Source organism: Gopherus flavomarginatus, chromosome 21, assembly GCF_025201925.1.
Source record: "Gopherus flavomarginatus isolate rGopFla2 chromosome 21, rGopFla2.mat.asm, whole genome shotgun sequence".
Classification (NCBI taxonomy): domain Eukaryota; kingdom Metazoa; phylum Chordata; order Testudines; family Testudinidae; genus Gopherus; species Gopherus flavomarginatus.
This window is the reverse complement of record NC_066637.1, coordinates 8,412,837-8,436,732: the sequence shown is the minus strand read 5'-3', so window position 1 is coordinate 8,436,732 and position 23,896 is coordinate 8,412,837. Positions and strand designations below refer to the sequence as shown.

At 46.7% G+C, this 23,896-nt stretch overlaps 1 protein-coding gene and 1 non-coding gene across 2 annotated transcripts; both read right to left on the bottom strand.

Annotated features, from left to right (window-relative positions):
- Nucleotides 1-1,319: 1,319 nt before the first annotated feature.
- Nucleotides 1,320-12,607, bottom strand: TNFRSF18 (TNF receptor superfamily member 18). Its single transcript, XM_050931876.1, has 6 exons — nt 12,361-12,607; nt 9,997-10,140; nt 6,795-6,882; nt 6,203-6,300; nt 4,915-5,040; nt 1,320-2,931 (listed from the first exon to the last, which is right to left on the bottom strand). The coding sequence occupies exons 1-6, from the start codon at nt 12,524-12,526 to the stop codon at nt 2,789-2,791; spliced, it is 765 nt and encodes a 254-aa protein (XP_050787833.1). The 5' UTR covers nt 12,527-12,607; the 3' UTR covers nt 1,320-2,788.
- TRNAK-UUU (transfer RNA lysine (anticodon UUU)) lies at nt 1,457-1,529 on the bottom strand. Its single transcript has one exon. It is a non-coding gene; the product is annotated as a tRNA-Lys (tRNA).
- Nucleotides 12,608-23,896: the final 11,289 nt, after the last annotated feature.

Sequence of the window (23,896 nt, the reverse complement as noted above, 5' to 3'; positions counted from 1 at the left end):
GCTGCCTAAAGGAAAGGCAACGCACAGAATGACAGCTTCCAAACGTAAACTCTTTGACAAAGACAAAGCCATCCTTTAGGGGTCCGTTCCCTCTGGATCCTCCCGTTCACCCCACCTCCCACCCCAGCTGTGGATCTGTACATTCCACAGCTGGAGCAGAACAAACCTCGTTCTCCTCCTCGTTTTTATCATTTTGCTGATGTGATTTAGACGCACCCATGGGAGTCATGATAAATGTTGGAGAATTAATGGGGAACTGGTCAAATTTCACAAAGTGGTGGGTGGAGGATGCAGGAGTAAATACTGCTTTTCCTGAGTAAGACTTATACTTTGAAGTCTTTGGCTGAAAGGCGTTAGAGAAGCATCAAAGGTTTTACAAACACCAGTTATGTCACACAATGCCTCTACTACAAATAGGGAAACCAAGACACAAACAGGTTAAGTGACTTGCCCAAGGCCAGATACCAAGACAGTGGCAGCATTAGGAGTCCAGACTTCTCAGACTGTGCTATAACTGACAGTCCTTCCTACCTGATCTCCCCCTTACAGTTACTGCACAAAAAGCACCACATTTGGTAATACACACAAAAGGAAGCAAGCAAAACAATGTTAGAATAATAAATGCCCATGGAACCCTGCTCTGGCAGTATGAGGGTGACACACTGAAATTATGGGAAGGTGTCAGTGTGAAGAACCCAACAATCAGCTCAAATGATTATAGAATGTGTGATCAGGAATTGTAGAGACATGCCGAATTGTTTTCCAAATACTTCTGGGCTGATGAGATTCCTCTGTTGAGCAGGCCTTATCAATGGGACTGCATTACATTCTTTTTACATGCCTGTACAGCTAAGAATAACACAGTTTATTATCACTTAATAGAAAAATGTAATGTCTTTTCACCACGCATTAATATTTCCAGTGCTTGCCTTAACTTATAGGCGTCACTTCATTATCTCGCCAGAAATCAGATGAGGAAATTGACGTCCTGGTTTGAGGTAGTTGATATTTGCATTTTCTTTATACGAACTCTGACTCAGAACCTCACCCTGGCTCAGTGGGCTTTTAGTCATCAAGAGATTTCTCTCCAAAGTTATCGGTCTTTCCTGGAACAGCGGGGAGGGCAGAGCTGGGAAACTACATAGCAGTCAGATGGTGTCAATGAAAGACACTGCGTCTTAGCCAAAAGGCCACATCCTTTCTTAATGCAAAGTAGCTCTGTTGAAGGAAATTGACCCAAAAGATGAATAATAGAATATCAGGGTTGGAAGGGACCAGATCATCTTGTCCAACTCCCTGCTCAAAATAGGGCCAATCCCCCAACGGCCCCCTCAAGGATTGAACTCACAACCCTGGGTTCAACAGGCCAAACCACTAAGCTATCCCTCCCCCTAACACGAAGGAGAGTGTGCCTTTTGAAGTTCTTGGGAGATCCCACAGGAGGATGGACTCTCTGTGCCTGACCAGGGACTTGAACCCTGGACCCTCAGATTAAAAGTCTGATGCTCTACCAACTGAGCTAGCCAGGCAAATTCAAGGAACTAGCCTTTTAAATTAAGGCAGAAGGGATTCATTCTACCAGTGGTGTACCCTGGGAAAATCTGGGGTTCTAGTTTAACAAAATTCAAAACTTCTGGGGCTGGATCCTCAGCTGGCATACATCAGCGTAGCCCCACTGAAGTTACTGGTCACGTCCATTGCACTTTACCGATTTATACCAGCTCAGGAGCTAGAACTTGGGGGCATGATTTTCCCTTCATCCTGCCCAAAAATGTGAGTCTTAGCCTCTGTTTTGTTTAGAAGCTGGGTGGGAATTATTTACAAAGCAGATTCTTTATGGTTTGTAAATAGGCCTCAGGTTGGGTTTTTGATTGTTTGTATTTTTAATTGACTATTCCTCAAACAAAAATGGCTCCCGGGGCAAAAATTCTCCAGGTAAATGTTCTCTGAAGTGTCATGGAACCCAAAACACCCCCATGTTCTCCTATTGCTAAGCCAAGGCTCTTGCTCTGGTGCAAGAATCTCTGCAACCACACACAAGGGCCTTTGATTGTCTCCAGAGCAGGGCCCACAGCCGCGTTAAGTGACGTAGCCTCAGACTGGAAACTATATAAGGACAAGAGCTGTGCACTGAGATTTGCACCATCAGCAGAAGCATCAAGGAAATCCTGTTTCCACCTGAGAGCAAAACTATTTCACAGATTCAGAGAACGCTCCCTTTTTCACCTACAAATGGAAGGCAATGCGGGGTGAGTGGAATGCAATATGGTTGACTGCAGACTTGCATATTGTATGTGGTCCTTTAGTCACACTTTGTCCCCCCGGCCCACTCCCTTCATATATGCCCAGCAGACACACACGCCACCTTGGCAAAACTACTCATGATAATGACAGTTCCCCAGGGACATACTCACATGGCCAGGACAGAGGCAAGTGTAGGACCTCACAGAGAGACCCTGACACTCCATGGAAATGCCACGCAGTAAGGGAGGTCCCTCAGGGTCATGAGCATATGACGCTCAGGGGAAAATCAGATCTGGATATTCTAGTCCCAGACTGAGCTCGGGAGGGCTGGAGTCAGAAAAGGAGGAACATGCAGCTGGGATTCTGACTGCACTAAATGTCAACTTGAGTTAGTTGTTCCTCAGTTTCTAACACAAACTCTGTTACAAAAGCCCTCTTCTTGCTGCTATGTTTGAAATTGCCCCTTTGCCCCTCTCCACACTACGTTTGAAAAGACAAGCCCAGCTCTGCTCCTCCGGCAGTGGCTTACACTTCCTCTGCAACTTCAGTGTGACCCCACAAAAGGGCAATAAGAGAGTTTTCCTTCCGCGGTTTTGCACCCATGTTCTTCCTCTGGGAACTGGCAGCTGTAAGAATCTTCGACCAGGCGGCGCACAGGTGGCAGCAGGGGGCTAGGATGATCAGGCTCTGTAGGGAGCACACCCAGGGAACAAGCAGATGTTAGGTTTGCGGTTGTAAGGAACAATGCTGTGCACCGGGGAAGCAGCGTTTCACGGGTGTCTGACAGGTGCACCAGATAGGGCGATGAATGAGCCCAGTCTTGCTGTCCCCGCAGAGATGTTAGAGTATTGTATCACATCAGAGCTTGGAATGAGTCCAGGGGAGGCCAGCAGATATCTCAAGTGCTGCAACCCACATGGAAAATATATACTGTGCACTATACACCTCAACACAATGGCTAATGCCTCCTGTTTTGGAGTGTCTGCCAGAAAGTGGGTTGCTTAGGGGACCTTCATGATAGGCAGGGGCAGCTCTAGGCATTTTGCCGCCCCAAGCATGGCAGGCAGGTTGCCTTTGGCGGCTGCCTGAGGAGGGTCCGCTAGTCCCGTGGCTTCGGTGGACCTCCCGCAGGCACGCCGCTGAAGGCAGCCTGCCTACCGCCCTCGCAGTGACCAGCAGAGCGCTCTCAGTGGCTTGCCGCCCCAAGCATGTGCTTGTCGTGTTGGTACCTGGAGCCACCCCTGATGATAGGCCCTGAGCCTGGGATTGCCTTATTTCTGCCTTCAAGTGGAAGGCTCATGAATCTGAAAGGACATGACTGGATCGTTGTCCATAACACTGGGGCAGATTCTCATTGATGCTAAGAGTGCGTCTACACTGTGGAAAAACCCTTCATGGCAGTGAGTCTCAGAGCCTGGGTGAAAAATAGTAGTGTGTACATTCGGGCTGTGATTCGCTCCCCCAACACCGGGTTTCAGAGCCAAGTGTCCAGCCCAAGCCCGAACTCCACACAGCTATGGTTAGTCCCGCAGCGTGAGCCCCGCGAGTCAGTCAGTGGACCTGGGATCTGAGACTCACTGCCAAGAGGCTTTTTTCACAGTGTAGACATACCTTAAGGCCCCATTGCACTGCTCAGACAGGGCAAGGGGTTTTGGGACTGTATGTGAATGTATTTACCTCCACTTAACAGCACTTAACCCACAACACTGTCTAGTCCCTTAGTGCAAATGGAAATCTGACCCTCAGTGTTGGGAGGGGCCTATTATAGATTAAGCCCAGCTACAGCTCAAGATTCTGAACTACATTATACTTTTAGAAGAACGGGCAGTATAACCTTTGCTTGACCATTCCTCGCACACTCACATTCCCTGCAGGCCACAAATACTTGTGCACACAGCATAGACACACAAAACCACCCCTCCCTTCCACTCCCCGGTTGCTACTGTGTAAGCAAACTGGGAAACGGTGCCTATACATCCAGAGTCTGCTTCATGACACACATCACATCTGTATCTACACAGTCCCCATGCAGCTCTCTGTCCTAAGCATATTTACCTTTGCAATATTCCTCTGAGGAAGGGATGGGGAGACAAATGCACAGATAGGTTTAGGGTTTCCATTGTACTCGGAGGTGTGATTTGCAGCTCAGGTAGGCATACTCATGCTAACTTTAATCTAACTAGCATAGCTGAAAACAGCAATGAAGACTTGACAGCATGAGCTAGCAATGTGAGTACATATCCACTGCCTCAAGTGGGTTTGCAGAGCCGGTGCTGAAGCCTGTACTGCCACCTCTTGACTGCTATTTTAAGCCTTGCTAGCTAGATTAAGGATAGCATGAGTGTGCTGACCTAAGCTGCAATCACACCTCTGATTGCAGTGTAGATATAAAAACTGAAGTGGCTCACCCAAAGTCACATAAGATGTCAATGTAGGGTGACCAGATGTCTTGATTTTATAGGGACAGTCCCAATTTTTAGGTCTTCTTCTTATATAGGCTCCTATTACCCCTCAACCCGTCCCAATTTTTCACATTTGCTGTCTGGTCAACCTACATCAATGATGGAGCAGGGAACTGACCCAAGTCTACCAAGTCTGCAGAGCCTTAACCACTGACCCATGCCTTCCTCCCTTCAGTTACCATGGAATAGTCCATACAGATGCACTGACCTTCAACGATGTGGAGTTTCTCTTTCTTTAGTGTCCATAAGCAAAGGTGCAGGAAGAAAGTCATCAGGATGAGAATGAATATACCCAGTGCAGTCAATATCGCCAGGATGGTGGTGTACTTGGAATCTGATGAGATGGGGGGATGAAATGAAATACATGACCATAGATAACCTGACCACAGCCCAGCCCTGTGCTACAGTGAAGCCAGTGCTTCCAAGGAAATGAGGGAGAAGTATGCTAATCCATGCCTGAGTCAGATGAGGAATTGTGAAACTAGGAAAGAGAAAACCATTGTCCAGGTTATTAATCACAAAGGTCAGAACTGGCCTGGGATCATGTGTGCAGGAGATCATTGTTTGTGGATAGCATGCACAATCTTTGCATTGCTTAAACATGGATAGCATACATGATCTCTGCATTGCTTAAACACAGATAGCATTCATGATCTCTGCATTGCTTAAACACAGATAGCATTCATGATCTCTGCATTGCTTAAACACGAGCATCCACCTCTCTCTGTGTTGTAATGAGGACCTAGTATGTCTAGGCACTATCTTTTCACCCATTTATCTTTTACTTCAATGGAGTGTCACATGGTACAAGTCAAACCCAGCCCAGAATTTCCCTGAAGCAACACAACACACAATGGACCAAATGTTTACCCTTATTGCAGCTCCAGTGACCTAGCCCAGTAGAAATAAAGATATCTGCATACAAAGGGCCCAAGGCTCCTGAGTTCCCTCAACTCCAATGATCTCTGAGCCCAATTCAGGGCCCATCAGAGATGCTTGGCACCTGTCAGGATGGGATCCAATTTTTTTTTTTCCATCAGTAACTTGAGTTTCCAGGTTCTGCTGCTAATTGACACCTGGGTGAGTGGGACTGATAACTGGCACATGGTGGGGGAGTCAGAGACTGAAGGAAATTTGAATGTGGGTGATTAACTGCTAAATTGTGTCTCGAGAGAGCCCTGTTAAAGAGCAGCAGATGCCGGATGGAAAACTCTAATAATCTATTTGCTAAGGAACAGTTCTATTACCACCCCTACATTTCTCCTCTTGACCCTTTGATGCTTGTTATTATTATTAGCAATGTTTCATGATGTTCAAATCTGCACTTCTCAGCAATTCATGCTGCTTCATAAATACCACAGGGAACTCAAGGGTTATTTCTTCCATGCCAAGCAACCATGATGGCACAAACCCAGGATCGTGCCTTTGCCTGGGGATCTTAAACGCCTTGAGGAAAAGAAGAGTCTGAAGTAAATGATCTGCCATCCAGGACGTACCTTGCTGCTGAACTGGGGTCACAGCTCCGAAAATGCCACATTCCACATTGTGGGTACGATTTCCTGGCCTGATTGTTCGTAATCCAGAACTCTCACAGCTAAGAAAAAGAGAAAGCATTGTTAAGAAGATCTCTCTCTGTTTCTGTCCCCCGCTTCCTCCTCTCCCACTCCGCCTGTCTCTCTTTCCTCTATTTTTTATTCCTTTAGCACACAGCTGGCCAAATTATGGCTGCCCCCGCTGGATACACTGGACCAGTTCTGCTGAGAAGCTTGTTAAGATTCAATCCCACCCAGACCCAGTTTCAAACTGTTTCCACGCTTGTGTCAATTTGTGGTTTTGACCTGAAAGTAGGTGGAAAACGTGGGGCTTTTTTGGTTTCACCAAGCTTCACTTTAAGATTTGTTGGGTACAAAACCAAAGAAAAGATTCATGTGATATGCTGCCAAGCAAAAACACCTGTAATAGTAACCCAGCAGACTCTTGGATAATTAATTGCTGTGGCTTTAATTTTTTCACAAAAATGTAAAAGTTGCCACTTGAGGTGTGTATCATGAACATTGCTAAAGAAGATCTCGATCCATAAATACTTACTTAGTCCAAGGTCTGCAACAGCTGTTCAGGGTGTCAGAATAGGTTCCAGTTTTACAGGGTTCACAGGTGAATTTGAAGTGATCAGTGCCTAGGAGAGAAAAGAAAAGGGATTACTTCTGGGCAGCAGTATTGTGCCATAGGAAGACAAGTGTGGTCCTTTTTCAAGTATTTGAGAGTAAACATGGAGAATGGAGAGAAGAGCTAATAACTGATGACATCCAGAAATGGAGGGGTTTAATGTCTATTTTGTTTCAGTCTTCACTAAAAAGGTTAATGGAGATCAGATACTCAACACAATATTAATAACAAAGGGGAAGGAATGCAAGTCAAAATAGGGAAAGAACTGGTAAAACATTTATGTAAGTTAGATGTATTCAAGTTGGCAGGACCTGATGAAATTCGTCCTAGGTTATTTAAAGAACTAACTGAAGCAATCTCAGAACCATTAACCATTATCTCTGAGAACTCCTGGAGGGCAGGTGAGGTCCCAGAAGACTGGAAGAGGGAAAAGACAGTGCCTGCCTTTAAAAAGGGGAACAAAGAGAACCTGGGAAATTATAGACTGGTCATCCTAACTTCAATACCTGGAAAGACACTGGAACAAATCAATAAACAATGAATCTGCAAGTACCTGGAGGATAGTATGGTTAGAAGGAATGGCCAACATAGATTTGTCAAGAACAAATCATGCCAAATCAATTTAGTTTTCTTCTTTGATGGGGTTACTGGGCCAGTGGACAGGTGGAAAGCAATAGACATGATATATCTTGGCACGGTCCCACGTAACATAAGCTTTTGATACAGTCCCACGTAACATAAGCAAACTTGGAAAATGTGGTCTAGTGGAAATTACTATAAGGTGGGTGCACAACCGGTTGAAAGACCGTACTCAAAGAGTAGTTATCAATGGTTCACTGCTAAATTGGAAGGGTGTCCTACAGAGATCAATCTTAGGTCCAGGACTATTCAATAGTTTCATTAATGGCTCAGATAATGGAGTGGAGAGTATGCTTATAAGATATGCAAATAAGACCAAACTAAGAGAGGTTGCAAGAACTTTGGAGGACAGGATTAGAATTCAAAATGGCCGTGACAAATTAGAGAAATGATCTGAAATCAACAAGATGAAATTCAATAAAGACAAGGGCAAAGTACTTCACTTAGGAAGGAAAAATCAAATGCACAACTACAAAATGGGGAATAACTGGCTAGGTGTTAGCTCTGCTGAAAAGGATCTGGGGATTATAGGGGTCACAAACTGAATATGAGTCAACAACAACAGCAACTGTGAAAAAGGCCAATGTTCTGGGGTGTATTAAGAGGAGTGTAGTTTGTGAGACACAGGAGGTAATTGTCCATGTTAGGAAAGATGTGGACAAATTGGAGAGTCCAGAGGAGAGCAACAGACATGAGAAAAGGTTGAGAAAACCTGATCTATGAGGAAAGGTTAACAGAACAGGGCATGTTTAGTCTTGAGAAAAGAGGACTGAGTGGAGGGGCCTGATAACAGTCTTCCAGTATGTTAAGGGCTGTTATAAACAGGATGGTGAACAATTGTTCTCCATATTCACTGAAGGTAGGACAAGAAGTAAGGGCTTAATCTGCAGCCAGGGAGATTTAAGTTAGATGTTTGGAAAAACTTTCTAACTCTAAGGGGAGTTAAGTGTGGGACTAGGCTTCCGAGGGTGCTTGTGGAATCCCTGTCACTAGAGATTTGTAATAATTGGTTGGACAAACACCTGTCAGGGATGGTCTAGGTTTACTTAGTCTGGCCACAGCACTGGCAGCTGGACTTGATGACCTCTCAGGTTTCTTCCAACCCTGTATTTCTAAGACTTGGAGGAACGGGATCAACGTAAGAAAGGAGCACTTTAAGATGGACAGTAGAAGAAACCCCTGAGGAGGGAGATCCATTAGATTGTAGACTAGTCCCCTAAGAGGAGGTAGTGGGAGAGCTATTGTTTGGGATGTTGTGAGAGAAAATGAAAAAATACTTCGGTTTGGGTCAAATGAAATGTTTTGTTTCCATCATTTCAAAATGTTCCACTCTGATTTTGACCTCCCCTCCCACCCCTTTTTAAGTCTAAATGTTCTAAAATTTCAAAACAAAACATCCTTTAGACTCGAGAAACCAAAATGGGACATTTTGAAAATTTCAAAACGAAACCGATGCATATCTTACAATTGACTTAAATGAGATTTGAATCAGTCCCCTCCTTAAAATCCACCTATTTGTTTGGGCTCCATTGCTATAATATCTGAGCACACCTTACGTATTTATGGAGCTATCAGGTCAACCTACCTGCGAGATAGGGAAGTATCATTCTCTCTTTTTTATTCATAAAAAAATAAGGCAGTGAGAGATTAAATGTTTTTCCTGCCAAGGTCTCCCAAGAAGCCTGCGTGTCGCTGAGCTGAGATTTGAATCCACATCTTCTAGGTCTCAGGCCAGTGCCTCAACCACACCACCACCCAATCTCCCCATTTTCAAACTATGATTCACTGGTAAATTAAAACCTGCTATTCCAACTTCTCATCTATTCTGGTTTTTCAGTTCCCTTTTCATTTCCCTTCTTTGAATATTTGCTGTTATGCCCCAGAGCTGTGCAAAATATTAGCAATTAGATTTGAAACCTGGCACTTCGTGAAATTGGATCAATTTAATGACCCCTGCCCCCACCTCCAACCCTATGCATTTGGTTAGTTTACACTCAGAGAGAGGACTCTTTTGGAGTGAAACCTGGCCTAATTTTCACTCTGTCAATCCATCATTTTTATATTACGCTCCTCAATGTAATTTCTGAACACACAAAGATGATCTTATTATAGAGTAAAATACTAGAGAAGAGTTTTAGCAGTGAAATGTGAAGAATTTTGACATTTTGCCTGTTTGGCTGCAAAAAACACATCTTTTTAGGTAACATTTTCACAACTCTCCTCTCACCACCATCATTTTAGAGCTGCAAAATAGCCCAGAAAGAGCTAGCAAATGTTAGTGTTTTCAGGATCTGAACTGTTTTCTTCATGGACTTCAGCCACTTCAAAGCTGATGGGTGGCTTGCTGAGCCGTCTTCTCCTTACCACCAGAAGGCTTCCAGAATGCACCCGTGTAGAGAATGTATGTACAAGGTCTGCTGACTGACATCCCTCTCCACCTTTATGGAACTCGACTTGGCAGACTCATTTGCATTCCTATAGTTACCTGATTTGTTCAGCTCCGTCCCCGCCTCGCACTGAGGGAGTGGACTGCAGATCGTACATGGAAGATTACTACACTGGTACCCAGGACTACACTTACAAGTCGGTTTCAGGATGTCAGGGCATGGATCCGAAAGGCCGGGTGTCACTAGGAAAGCAAAAAGTTAGACTTGGTATAACAGAGACCAGAAACTGACTCGTTATTTAACCTGGGCATTACTGGGTGATGCTAGAGAACCTCTTCTAGGCAGGAAAGTGCCTCTGGGAATGATATATAGACCTGGGGCCAAACATGCTCTCAGTTACGAGGGTGGAAATCCAGAAGGGCTCTGCTTCAGTAAGTGGGGTGACACTGAGGTAAAATGTGGAGAATCTGACCCACTGTGACTTTCCAGCACACTGGGATTCCTAGAGCCAAATATGTTGTCAGGGTGAGTGAACCCCAGGGCCAAAAATAGCACCCAGAAGTCCATGGCTTTCCCTACCGTTAATGGGAAAATACAGCCATTAAGTCCCAGCATGCAATGCTTCATATGAAAAATGCAGGCAGTTGCAGCCCATTGGTACTTAATGGAAATTTCACGTGATGGGTGCTGAGTGACCAAAGGGAGCACCGCATAGGGATGCGCTCTGCATTCAGCCCTCGAGCTTCCTGTCTGTTGGCAATGCCCTGCGTATTCGGGTGAAGTCCCTGTGTCAGAGGGCTGCCCACAGGATTCCAGACCACCAATGCCACGGTTCTCATTCCCTGCTCCTCCCTGGCAGTCAGGCTTTTATTTGCTTCCAAAATAAATTGAGACAGAGTCAAAACCAGAGAGCCGACCCTCTCCCGTTTCCAAATCAGGAGAAGTTCAGCTCCAAACCTAGATCTGAACTCTGCAACTCGTGCCCATCTCTAACTTCTGACACCCTTTAAAACAAAACAGAACAGTAAAGCGAATGGTGAGAGACTCCAGTGGTCATGAAAATGAAGGACTGATCACATTCACTAGGGCCAGGGCTTGTGACACCAGGCCCAAGGGGGCTATTTAGAGGAAAGAGAATTGCATGTTTTCCCAGCAGCTGGGTAACATCAAGGGCGAAACAGAAAGTACAGATTAGTGCAAGCTCAAAGGCGTGACTGGCTGAGGTGGATGTGCGAGACTGGGAAAGTGGGCTGGGACCCACTCGCTCGCTTAAGTCTACAGTGGGAGGGAACGGGGTACTTCACTGTGTGCGAGCATCACACCTTTACACTTGTCCAGAATCTTACGTCACCTTCACATAATACAACAAAACCCTTGTCTAGGCAGCAAAACTGCCTGCGAGAAAAATGGAACACTACAGCTGATAATGTTGCCATTTCTGTATGAGAACAGCATTTGCTGTTACACCATCCAGGGTAAAATTAACAATGGCTTCCAATCCTCTTCATCAGCTGATCAGTAGTTGTGGGATCAGGAAGGTATATCCCTACTTGCACAATTAAAACATCCAACATTGGTCATAGACATGATGCCAGACCAGAAGAACCTTAGATCTATGATGGTGTGGCAATTTATAGATATTAAAGGTAGAAGGGACCATTATGATCATTTGGTCTGACCTTCTGCATAAGACAGGCCATAGAACCTTACCCAGTAATTCCAGCATCAAGCCCCTAACTTCTGAGTGAGCTACAGTATATCCTTTTTAAAGACATCCCATCATGACTTCAAGACTGCAAGTGATGGAGAATCCAACACATCCTAGTTGCATTCTTCCATGAACATCCTCAGACCTGCACACAGTTTGGAATGACCCTGAGCCTCTGGGCTTGGGTCCCTATTACCTTGCACCTTTGATTGTCATTTATGCCTGTGCAAAGCATTATGATTTAGTGGCATTTGACGCTCACTTTGCAAGGCAGGGGGAGAATCCAACTCTCCTCCTTTTGGTCCCACACATTAGAGCATTTCTAGCTCAAATGCAGAGGATGCGACTACCCTGCTGGCTGAGAGATCTGGCAGCGAATCCTAAGGAGAGCTGGGCGTGGCCCAACATGCTAGAAACAAACCACCCTTCAGCTTTGGGATGGTTCTGCGTCCAAAGCCAGATCCAGATTTTGCAGCCTGCTCCTTCCTATTCCTGCAAAGAGACAACCCAAAACCAGCCCCTCACTGGCAACCTTTGGGTGCAGGCAGGTTAAAAAACAAGAACACGAATCTAGTCTGAATTTTGCAGCTCAGGCCCCTCTCTGATAACAATAAGGGGGAAGCCCTGGCTTCTTCTTTCCTTTGTACGCACTGCTGCTCCTGTCACACTGAAATTTCCCTTCCCCACGTTTATTGATTCTATGGTCAACACGCAACATGGACAAGACAGAAGGAACCTTCCCTCACCCCCTTACCTGAGCTGCACTTGACGCAGTTTGTAATACCCCCCTTGGTCACCACTTTGAATTCATCATCGGAGCACTCAGTCGCCAGAGCCAGCTCCACCTTCAGCCACAGGTCCATCAACAAAACCAAGCAGATCCCCTGCCTGGGGAGACGGGGTCTTCTTTGCTCGGCCATATCTCAAGCTGTTCTCCCTGTGGGTGGCTGCAGCTTAGGTATCTCAGCTGGCTTATTTCAGCTTTACCTCTGCCAAGTGCCTCCTGTCTCTCTGATGCTTTCTGAACCGACAGAGCACTTTTTGTAGCATGTGGCTACCGCCTACATGTGGTTTTCTTCCTCTAAGCAGTTTCTGTTTCGAAGGGGAGGGGGCAGGGAGAAGATTGACATATCCTCAAGGCTTCATTATTTGAATGCAGAACAAACTAGCTGGAATTTCTACTAAGAATAGAATTAAGGGGCCACTCACAAAGGAAATCAGTGAAGATGGAGCATCCTGGAAGCAGCAGGAGGAAATTTTCAAAGGGGTTTGTCTACACTTGTAAGTTAATTTGGATAAAAGAAGGGTTTGAATGTTGAGCTATTCCGAAATCCTTCCTTGTGTAGACAACCTCGGGGAGTCCAGGTTTTCAACCTCAGTTGCATTCAGCGGTTGATGTTTTGGGGATCATCCAGATAAGTAAGAGGTTCTGTCACTGCCTGCCTGGCAACTTTTGGTGTCTTTGTGCTGTGTTGCCATGCTGTGTATGGCTCAGAGCCTTGACCCCAGTAGCCAGCCTACAGGCCTAAAGCTCTCACCCTGGCTCCAACAGCCTAGTTCCTCCTTGAACGGTGACCTCAAAGGCCCTTCTGGTCCTGAGTCTCCCCAAATCCATTTACAAGAGGTCTTCACTACTGGATACTGGGATTTTACTCCTCTGGTTTGTCACCCCCAAAGGAGTGAAATCTGCTCCCCAGTTTTCTGTTCACTTTGGGACACATGCACCATGCAGCACAACAGAGACCTGTCTGGGGTAAAACTAAACAAAAGGGTTATTTTAATAGAAAAACCACCAATCCAAAGAGGAGCTAGTAAGGGGAAGCAAGCACATCCAAGTTACACAGAAGAGCAATGTAAAGACACAACCTCGAGTTTTACAATTATACATTAGATAAAAAATGCCTCTTCTAGTGCAAGTTACCTATTGCCTTTGCTCGGTTTCCCAGTGTGCCCCTTAGCTCATAGTGGGGATCCAGTCTTCACAGACAGCCCCTCACCTTCAAGACGGTCCCTCAGTTCTAGATACCCTTCACTTCAAACCCCTCTCCTTTTAACTGGCTTTGCAGATTTTTCTGAAAGAAAGAAAGAAAGAAGTTCCCTCCTTTCTTAGTTTTCCAAGACTGGGATTTTCTTTTCAGTTTCAAGTTGTTTCAGTGTTTTCCCAATAACTTGAATGTTCCTTGACTGGTCTTTTTCTAGGTTGTACAGTGCTAGGTGCTTGGAGCTAGTCTTCTCTGGCTGGGGAGTTGAGGCTGACCACCTTCCTGCCTGGCTGAGCATCTCCCTGTTGTGAGCTGGAGCTGCAGGTAGCAGCATGAATTAGCACAGCATGGACGAGCACAGTTTATCCTTACATAAATACATCAATTCACAACCACAATCTGTCTATGCATCTCATAAGGACCATCACATTCAGAACATTAAGAGCTTCACTAAAAGGCCTTACTTGACATTGTTTTACACATAATAGTATTGTATTCAACCAGTTGGCTCAATTATTTACTCTCTGGGGTGCAGACCCCCTGTTCTCCCTTTGGGGTGTCTGGACCTTGGCTGTCACACCAGGGGAGCAGGGAGAGGGCAGCATACCAGGACATATGAGCCCATTGGTCTGATCTGGGGTGAGGGGCGATACTGGGCTAGATGGACTCAGGGGTCTGATCTGGCCTATCATGTCCTGTGTCCCATCATTTAATTCCAACAGAGCTTGATGTCTCTCTGAACCCCAACATGGATTCTCTTGGGGAAAGTAACCCAAACTTTGGGTTTTCTCTCCCATGCCACAAGGGAATCACTCATGTGTGAATCGCTCTGTATTATCCAGAGAATTTCTAGCTGCTCAGAGTCAGACACTCTCTGTGGCAATGGAGGCCTCTCCAGGTTCTCTGGGCCCAGGCTGTCACCACTGCCCCATCCCTTCCTCCAGGCAGTGGCTAATCAGTAGATCCTACAGGTCTGTGGACCAGGCTCCCTGAGCCTGTGAAGTTCTATATTCATAGACTAAAGAGGGATGGAGGATTTATTGAATCACTCTTTTGATTAATATGTTTTTGGACTAGTCAGGTAGCTCTAACTTGGGGATTTTTTTATTTATTGCAAAGAGACACAGGCTACAAATCCCCAAGTTTGATAAATAAATGTAAATGCATTGAGCAAAGTTATACCAAAACATTCTCAATATAGGAATTCCCTTCTGTTTCACAAAATCTCTAATTCATTATCATATCTGCTTCTAAGCTCACATAAAAGTGTCCAGAGACTTTCTAACCATTGCATTCCTAATCACTGCAGACCAAGCTCAATAATGCAGCTTTTCTGATTCAGTTTGTGCTTAGTGTTACATCCATCTCCGAACTCTGGACTAGAAAATTCTTGAATTACTGTACACTTCCTTAACCACCAGTCCTGGCTGGTGCAAATCAGTGTCACTCCAGTGAACTCAAGGAAGTTGAGTCCCTTTGCAATTGCTGAGGATCTGGCCCCAGAGTTGTAACTTTCAACACAGCAGTTGATCAGGAAAATATCTGTGAGATGCTCTCTCTCTCTTAAAAAGTGCTCCGCTATATGCTATATGGAGTGCTCCAGAGAAGCATGAAACAACTTTTTGTTTCAAAGATGGCAGAAGTTACCAGGGGGACAGCCAATTTAGACTTGATTCTGACCAACAGGGTGGAATTGGTTGTGAATCTGAAGGTGGAAGGCAAGTTGGGGGAAAGTGATTATGAAATCTATTCAATTCTAGTTCATTCTCACGAAAGGAGTGAGAACAGCAGAATATGGACAATGGACTTCAAAAAAGCAGACTTTAGCTGACAGACTACTGGTAGGTAAAGTCCCATGGGAAGTATCAGAGAGGTAGCCGTGTTAGTCTGGATCTGTAAAAGCAGCAAGGAATCCTGTGGTATCTTATAGACTAACAGACGTTTTGGAGCATGAGCTTTCATGAGTGAATACCCACTTCCCATCTGACGAAGTGGGTATTCACCCAAGAAAGCTCATGCTCCAAAATGTCTGTTAGTCTATAAGGTGCCACAGGATTCCTTGCTGTTTTCCCATGGGAAGAAAATCTAAGGGAAAAAGGAGTTCAGGAGAGCTGGCAGTTTCTCAAGGAGATAATATTAAAGGCTTAACTACAAACTATCCCATTACAAAGGGAAGACAGCAAGAATAGTAAGAGGCCAATATGGCTCCAACAGGAGCTCTTTGAGGACCTGAATATCAAAAAGGAATTAAAAAAAAAAGTGGAAACATGGACAAATTACAAAGGGGAAATGCAAGGAATAGCACAAGCATGTAGGAGCAAAATCAGAAAGGCTAAGTCACAAAATGAGTTCTACCTAGTAAGGGACATAAAAGGCAATAAGAGGAGCATCTTTAGGGGCAAAAGAAAAAAGGAGGACAGTGCAGGCACTCTACTTAGCAGGGAAGGAGAACTAATAGCTGATGGCATCAAGCAGGCTCAAGTGTTTAACGACTATTTTGCTTCAATCTTCACTAAAAAGGTTAATGGTGCCCAGATACTCAACACAATTAATATTAACAAAAGGCGAGGAACACAAGACAAAATAGGGGAAGAACAGCTTGAAGACTATTTAGATTAGTTAGACATATTTAGGTCAGCAGGGCCTGATGAAATTTGTCCTCAGGTATTTAAGGAACAAGCTGAAGCAATCTCAGAACCATTAGCAATTATCTTCAAGAAATCCTGGAGGATGGGTGAGGATTGCAGAACAAACATAAAAAGAACAGGAGTACTTGTGACACCTTAGAGACTAACAATTTTATTTGAGCAGAAGATTTCGTGGGCTACAGCCCACTCCATTGGATGTAGCCCACGAAAGCTTATGCTCAAATAAATTTGTTAGTCTCTAAGGTGCCACAAGTACTCCTGTTCTTTTTGCGGGTACAGACTAACACGGATGCTACTCTGAGAACAAACATAGTACTTATCTTTAAAAGGGGAACAAAGAGGCCCCAGGGGACTATAGACCACTCAGCCTAACTTTGATATCTGGAAAGTTACTGGAAAAAGTTATTAAACAATCAGTTTGTAAGCACCAGAAGACAATAGGGTTATAAGGAATAGCCAGCATGGATCTGTCAAGAACAAATCATGCCAAACCAACCTAATTTCCATCTTTGACAGAATTACTGTCCTAGTAGATAGCTGGGAAGCAACGAAAATGATGTATCTTGAGTTTAGTAAAGCTTTTGACACAGTCCCACACAACATTCTCATAAGCAAACTCAGGAAATGTGGTCTAGAAGATGAAATTACAATAAGGTGGATGCACAATTGTGAGGCCTCAGCTGGAACAGTGTCCAATTCTCGGTGCCGTACCTTAGGAAAGATGCGGATAAATTGGAGAGAGTCCATAGAAGAACAACAAAGATGATAAAAGGCTTAGAAAACCTGACCTACAAGGAAAGGTAAAAAAAACTGGACATGGTTAGTCTTGTGAAAAGAAGGGTAAGGGAGCAACTCAGGACGGTGATCAATTGTTCCCCATGTCCATTGAAGGTAGGATGAGAAGTAAAGGGGCTGCAGTAATCTGCAGCAAGGAAGATTTAGATTAGATATTAGGAAAAGCTTTCCAACCCTAAGGGTAGTTAAGCTCTGGCATCAGCTTCCAAGGGAGATTGTAGAACCCCCATCACCGGCAGTTTTTAAGAACAGGCTGGACAAACACCTGTCGGGGTGGCCTGGGTTTATTAGGTCCTGCCTCAGCACAGGGACTGGACTTGATGACTTCTTGAGGTCCTTTCCAGCCCTCCATTTCCATGAGTCTGTGTTCTACTCAGATGCCATGGTGTTGGACACGGCACAAAAACAGATACAGTGGAGCAAAGTGTCTCCCTAGGATACTTATAGAACCCCATCATCTCAGCACCTCACTGTCTTTCCTGTATTTATCCTTGCAACCCCACTGTGAGGTAGGCAAGTGCGATATCCCCATTTTACAGATGGGGAGCTGAGGTCCAGCGAGACTAAGGAAAAGAGACTTGCTCAGAACTACACAGGAAGTCTGTGGCAGAGCAGGGAATTGAAACTGTGTTTGACCTCAACCACTGGCTCATCCATCCTCTGCTACGAGCATTAATCTGAGCTTAATCTCTTGAAGAACCACAGCTCTGCAGCACCAACACAGGGAAGTCATGCAGAGAAGTGACAGCACGCTAACCACTGGCCCACACGGTTTCGATTCCAAATGTTTTCAGGAAGCATAAACATGCATTCCTTTTGTCATCTGCTTCCTTTCTCTCCCTCAGCCTTTCTCCTCCCACTGTAGCTTCTCTCTTGGGCTTTAGTGTCCTCTGTCTTGTACTTTGTGTGGTCATGTTATAGGTGCAAACTGTGGGTAAGGTGGCTTTAAAATGCTTTCCCCAGACAAGCGAGAGGAGAATTCTGTGGCAGTAGCATTTCACACTCACTGCTTTGCAGGGGTGTCAGTGATGACACCAATGTCAGGGCCCACAGGGGGAGTTTGGTGTTAGTGAAAGGTGCCAGGTTGACAGCCCTCGAGACTGATGGACATCGTCTTCACCAGAGAGCAGACAAACGGAAGGTAACATGGGGCAAACGCCCCAGGTGTACAGCAATGTGTTCTTCCCATCTTCCAGGGGAGACTCACTGATAGAGGTAATCTTTTGTCTCGCTGTTGTCACTGCAGAGAGGGAGTCAGCTGGGCCGTTGCCCTAAGTCGACAACATCATTTATTATTCCTGTTAGCACCAGAGCACCCAGCAGCTACAGAATCCCATTGTGCTCGGCGCTGCACAAACACAGAATAGAAACAGTCCCTGCTCCAAGGAGCCTACAATCTAAATAATATTCAGGAAAGTCCAATGGCCTGTCAGACAGACTTGTGGTCCCTTCTGGCCTTATAATCAATCACTATGAGTCTCGATGGAAGCTTAGAGTGTAGCTGGCTTGCTCAGCCTCCCTGGGTGTAGGGAAGAGGGTGGGGATTTCCTTTGTCCCCTAGTCCACCAAACTGGGTCAGCCACAATGCTTGCACTACATGAGTGTAAGGACAGCTAGAGCTGAGCCGGGCACTCCACCTCCCACGGTGGGCATGGTGCATTGGGCGTGCGGCCGAAACCTCGGGTCGCTCTCTCCAGGGCATCTCTAGGATGCCGCAACCGGGGCAGTGGGTCTGTGCAAACCTGCCGCCCTGCATGATCCCTTCAGCGAAGGCCCAGGGACACCCCAGCGAGGTGCTGTGCAAACTTTGCTGCTTTCCTGATCCTCCGGGCACTGCACCTGTATCCACAGAACCCTGCCCGAACGCCACGTCCAGTGCACTTGGAGCTCACTCTAAAACCCGGGACGGATCATCTGGAGAGGGCTGAGGAAGGGGAGTCTCCTCTTGGGTTGTTCCAACATCCTGGTCAGGAGTCTAATGGGGATCAGAGCAGGGCTCAGTCGGTGCTGCTCCCAAAGAAGGCATTTTGACTCCCGTGCCTCACGTCGCCACTCCCCCCTCTCCACGCCCTCCGAGAGCTGCAGTGGCTGCAATAACCCATCATTTAACTCTGCATCCGTAACAGAGACGCACACACCTGCACTAACAACGCTCACCACTGCCACCGCGCTGGGCAGGGTGCTCCCGAACCCCCCCAAGTCGATGCCACGTCGGCACCGGGAGCAGCCGCACCATTGCCTTTTTGACTCAGCTCAGTGGCTTTTTGGTGGGGAAGCGAGCAGGGGCCAACCCTGGCAGAGACCCTGCCTTCCCCTTCCCTTGCAGCCATGAGCTGGGTCTCGGCCTGCATCCCTGGGCTTCCTCTTTGCCTGTTGCTCAGAAGGTGTCTCCAGACACTGGTCAGGGGACGGGGGCAAAGTCCTGTCACAGAAAGTAAAAGGTTTTCCTGCAAACAAGACACCTTCATCCGTCCCAGCAGCGCGGCACCCCTGGGAAGTGAAACTGAGAGCAGCAGACTTCAAGAGGCAGCCTGTGGGCTGGACGTGAGTTCAAAGGCAGGCAGACACCCTAGCAACAAGCCATATCACCGGCAGCACTGTGGGCTGACGTCAGCCATGGGCTTCATGCTGGGGAGTCACGTGTGGGTGGGAGGGGGCACGTGGGGAAAAGCCACAGAGAGGAGAGAATCTTTTCTGAGAGCAGGGATGAGTGGCTTGCTGCCGGCCTCCCAGCCATACCGTTGCAGCTTTGCTCTGCATTCCCAGAGCCACTGTACCCACATGGACACACTGCTTAACAGTCCCTAGAGGAGCCCTGACGGCCGTTCTGACCCCAAGTGGTGCTGAGACAAGGGGAAGTCCACTGGAGTTGAAAGTGCTTGACACCTCTGAGCAGCAGACCCTGGAAGCCACACAACAAGGCCACTGTCCTTCTGGGTTAGACAGGACTCCCTCCAGAGCTGCTTTGCAACCTGCTGGAGGGGCAGCAAGCTAGGCCAGATGCTCTCGTGGCTAAGCCACAGAACTAGGAGTCAGGAGACATGGGCTCTAGTCCAAGTCCTGACACTTAGGTAAGGCACTGCACCTCTCTATTCCTCAGTTTCCCTAGGTCTCCAGGAGAACCGAACAGACAGGAACTAGGAAGGGGTAAAAGGTTTCCAGTTATAGTAGAACAGATCAGGACTTTCACTCAGACCAAAGATGGACCCTTGAACCATGCCTAGTTTGCCTATTTCTTATAGGAACCATAACCACTCTTCTTCCCTACACCAGCACCCTGTCTCATTCTTCTCCTCGGTGCACTGAGGATTCCTCGTCCCACAAGCTGAGCATGCAGGACAGGGAACAGACCCAGGAGAGTTGGGGCTGTGTTTTCCTGCTAGCCCTAGAAATACCAGCGCAGGCTGTGACCTGACCCTGCAGAACAGCGGTAGACTTGCAAAAGCAGGATAGTACCGAACGTTACAGGAGATGAGAGACAGCTGGGCTGGGCAGAGCAATAACTGCTGCATCACATGCTGGCTGATGACTGGAGTTGGCCCCAAGGGATGCTTGCCTCTGGGGTTACAGTTCAGTCTGCTATAGATGCATAGATTTTAAAGTCCAAAGAAACCACAGTCCAGCGGTTCTCAGCCATCGACATACCAGTCCCATCTCACTACAGAAACAAGCCTCAGGACTACTTCTCCCACCTAATAAGTCAAGTTCAGTCTTTGGATGCTGGGCCATGAATCTAATCTCTCACTGCAGTGCACCCTAGAGTCTTAATGTCATACATGGATCCACGTAGGGACCTGATGGGTCGGAGGAGAAATGGTCTCAAATGAGAGAGGTGAGAAAGATGGCAAGCAGCTACATGTGATGCACTGGGTGTGGCAGACCTAATCCAAGGTGGTGTTAATCACTGGGGCTTTATGGCCTTTTACGTTCAAAATGGAAGTTTACCGGCTGTATTACCAATCCATGGTATCACCCATAATGCAGTAATCCCGTACCACCTTAGCGCCTGCCACGCAGGTTCTCAACATACACAACACCTACTGAGTCGGTAGGAATTATGGGTCTGAGCCAAAACCCACTGTAATCAACAGGAATCTTTCCACTAACTCCAAGAGGCTTTGGATCACGCCCCACGTACACAAAGAGTTTGCAAGCCTGGGCCCTCATGCTGCAAACACGGAGAGGATTTTGCAGTGTTGCACTTTGGCAGCTTCCTACAGAAAAACATGGTCCTGCTCTTTCCCAATGGGGGCAGATTCACCGGTATGTTGCAAACACACAATATGCAGGGTGGCCAACTCGCCATTTTATCCCAAGTCTCATGATACTTGGCATGTTTTTTAAATCATAGACTATCAGGGTTGGAAGGGACCTCAGGAGGTATCTAGTCCAACCCCCTGCTCAAAGCAGGACCAATCCTCAGACAGATTTTTGCCCCAGATCCCTAAATGGCTCCCTCAAGGGTTGAACTCACAACCCTGGGTTTAGCAGGCCAATGTTCTCAGCTCCGGGAGCCATGTGCCTTACATGAGAATTGCAGCTTTCAGTCAAAGAGGTGAGTGTTCTAGCCCTCCAAGCAGATGTTGAGTAAAAAGAACCCAAAATGTGTCATTTAAAAAAAAAAAAAAATCATGATTTTTGCACCAATCTCATGATTTTTGCATGCTTGAGGCTGGCAATCCTGTATTTACACCAAATGCAGACCAAACCCATGGGCCCACTCTCTCACACACACATGTATACACTTAACACTGGGGAACTTCAGCTCGTCCAGACTTTGCAGCCCCTGCACATCCCCAAATTCCTTGCTCCTAATTAGCACTTCTAGAAGCCAGCAGCCCCCTGGGAGCAAGTGCAGCCCCCAGGGGCACTCACAAACCATATGCCATTGTGCCAGGAAAGCAGAGACAACACGCCCAGGGGGGAGAACTCTTGGAATGATGGACCTGGGAGCAGAGCACTGATGGGCGGAAATGACAGGTGAGCTGAGCTGAAGAGCGGAGCATGGCTGAGCGCTGCTGGTGCCTGAGGAGAATGAGATGGGGAAGGCAGAGAAGGGGTATGGGTGTGTAGAGGAGAGGAAGAAGAGGAGAGAGCAGTGGGAGTTGCAGTCTGAGCCAGGAAACAGAGACTGGGTGGGTGTGGGAGGAAGCACTGAGGGCAGAAAAGCTCCTGTAAAGCTCAGAGGAATGGCTGAGCTGGGGAGCGGAGCACAGGGGAAGCTGGGTTGCTCAGGTGGTGCTTCAGAGGGGATACCTGGCAGTGACAATACCTGTGGGACAGGTCTGAGATGGAAAGCAGCAGCTAGAGGGTCACAGGTGTTGCTGAACGGGCGCAATTGGACCCTGCCATTAACTATTTCCCTGCCACAAACCATTTTTGTCAACTTGTTTCCTTCTGATTTAGTCTCTTCATCATGGTGACAGGTTTTGCTTCAGGTGACGCCCTCAGGCGCCGATAGCTCCCGTAATGGAACACATATAAGAAAAGACCAATGATCAGCAGCAGCACATCTGGACCTAAACCACACCAGTCAGCAGTGACCTTTCAGTGCCGGTATCTGGGTGAGAGATCGACGGGGCTTTTTTCAAAGTGTTCTTATTGATCTCAGAACTAATGACATTTCACCCTTCAGCATCTTGCTCTGGCCTCTTGCCTCGCTCCTGCCAGCCTGGGACAGCTGACAGTGTCACTGCATGCCAGCGAGGCTGCTTCTGACTCCACATGGTGCTACCAAACACCCTCAAATCCCATTAACTCCCGAAGTGCCATTATCAGACAGTACCTAGGTCGGACTGTCAGGAGTAATAGGCTGGGTATATTCAGCAGCAGTCAAGGGGTTAAATAGGTCCTTATTGGATGGGAAATTAGCCATTGCACGCTAAGAATCTTAAAAATAAAATCTAGCCTTCCTTCATCATGAAATTATAAAGCAACAACAAGGAAGAGGGGAATACCTGAGATCGAAAACTGGCTCTGCGTGTCTCCTTTCAGTAAGTCATGTTGGACCAGTTTCAAAGCCAGGTGACTAACATCAGGCACCGTGGCCTGATTTTCAGAGGCCCTTGAACACTTGCAGTTCCCAGAGACGTCTCCTTTGCCTAAAGAGTAAAACCCTACAATTCCCAGACCAAGCCAAAGAAGGCAATATGAGCAGAGTTCTTAAAAGATGCCTATGGGATTTGAATGCCCAGCTCCTATTAAAATGAATGGGTGTCAGGGCACCCAAATCCCCTAATCAGCTCTGAAAATCTCAACCAGGGCTTCTAATGCGCTGGCCTAATGTGCTAGTTCAGTTGCTGTACCATGCGCATGGCTCTGTTTCTACTTGTTTGATGTTTTTTGCCCTGTCTTGCTTCATTTCCAGGAGATGGGGAGCCCTCTGGCTACTGCATGTCAGTAACTCCAGGGATGATGTGGTTTCTTCCACTTCTTTTCATGCAGAACTGGGGGGGAGGAGGAGTGGAAGCACCACACGTACCCACTCACAGGACAGATTATCCTTCTGATGTCTGCCCCACCCCACACAGTTCTCTGAGAGCGGTATCTTTCCCAGCCATCCCTGCTCATGCTTCTTATAGCCGCATATCTACAGGCTCCTAAAGTGGGGTTGACCTAAGGTTGAAGCAATGCATTGGGCTGTGTGGTTGGAAATGGACTATAGAACACCACACATTATTAGGGCATCTGCTCCATCCTCCCTCAGAGCAGTGCTGGGACCTGTGAGGTGCTCCTAGCATTGGGATGGATATGGTACAGAATCAAAGATAAAATAGTTAGATTAAACAAACAGATTGGGCGGATAGTCTTTGGTGCAGAGAGAACAGCTTTCCTATCTCTTATTCATTTGCACGCACATCACCAG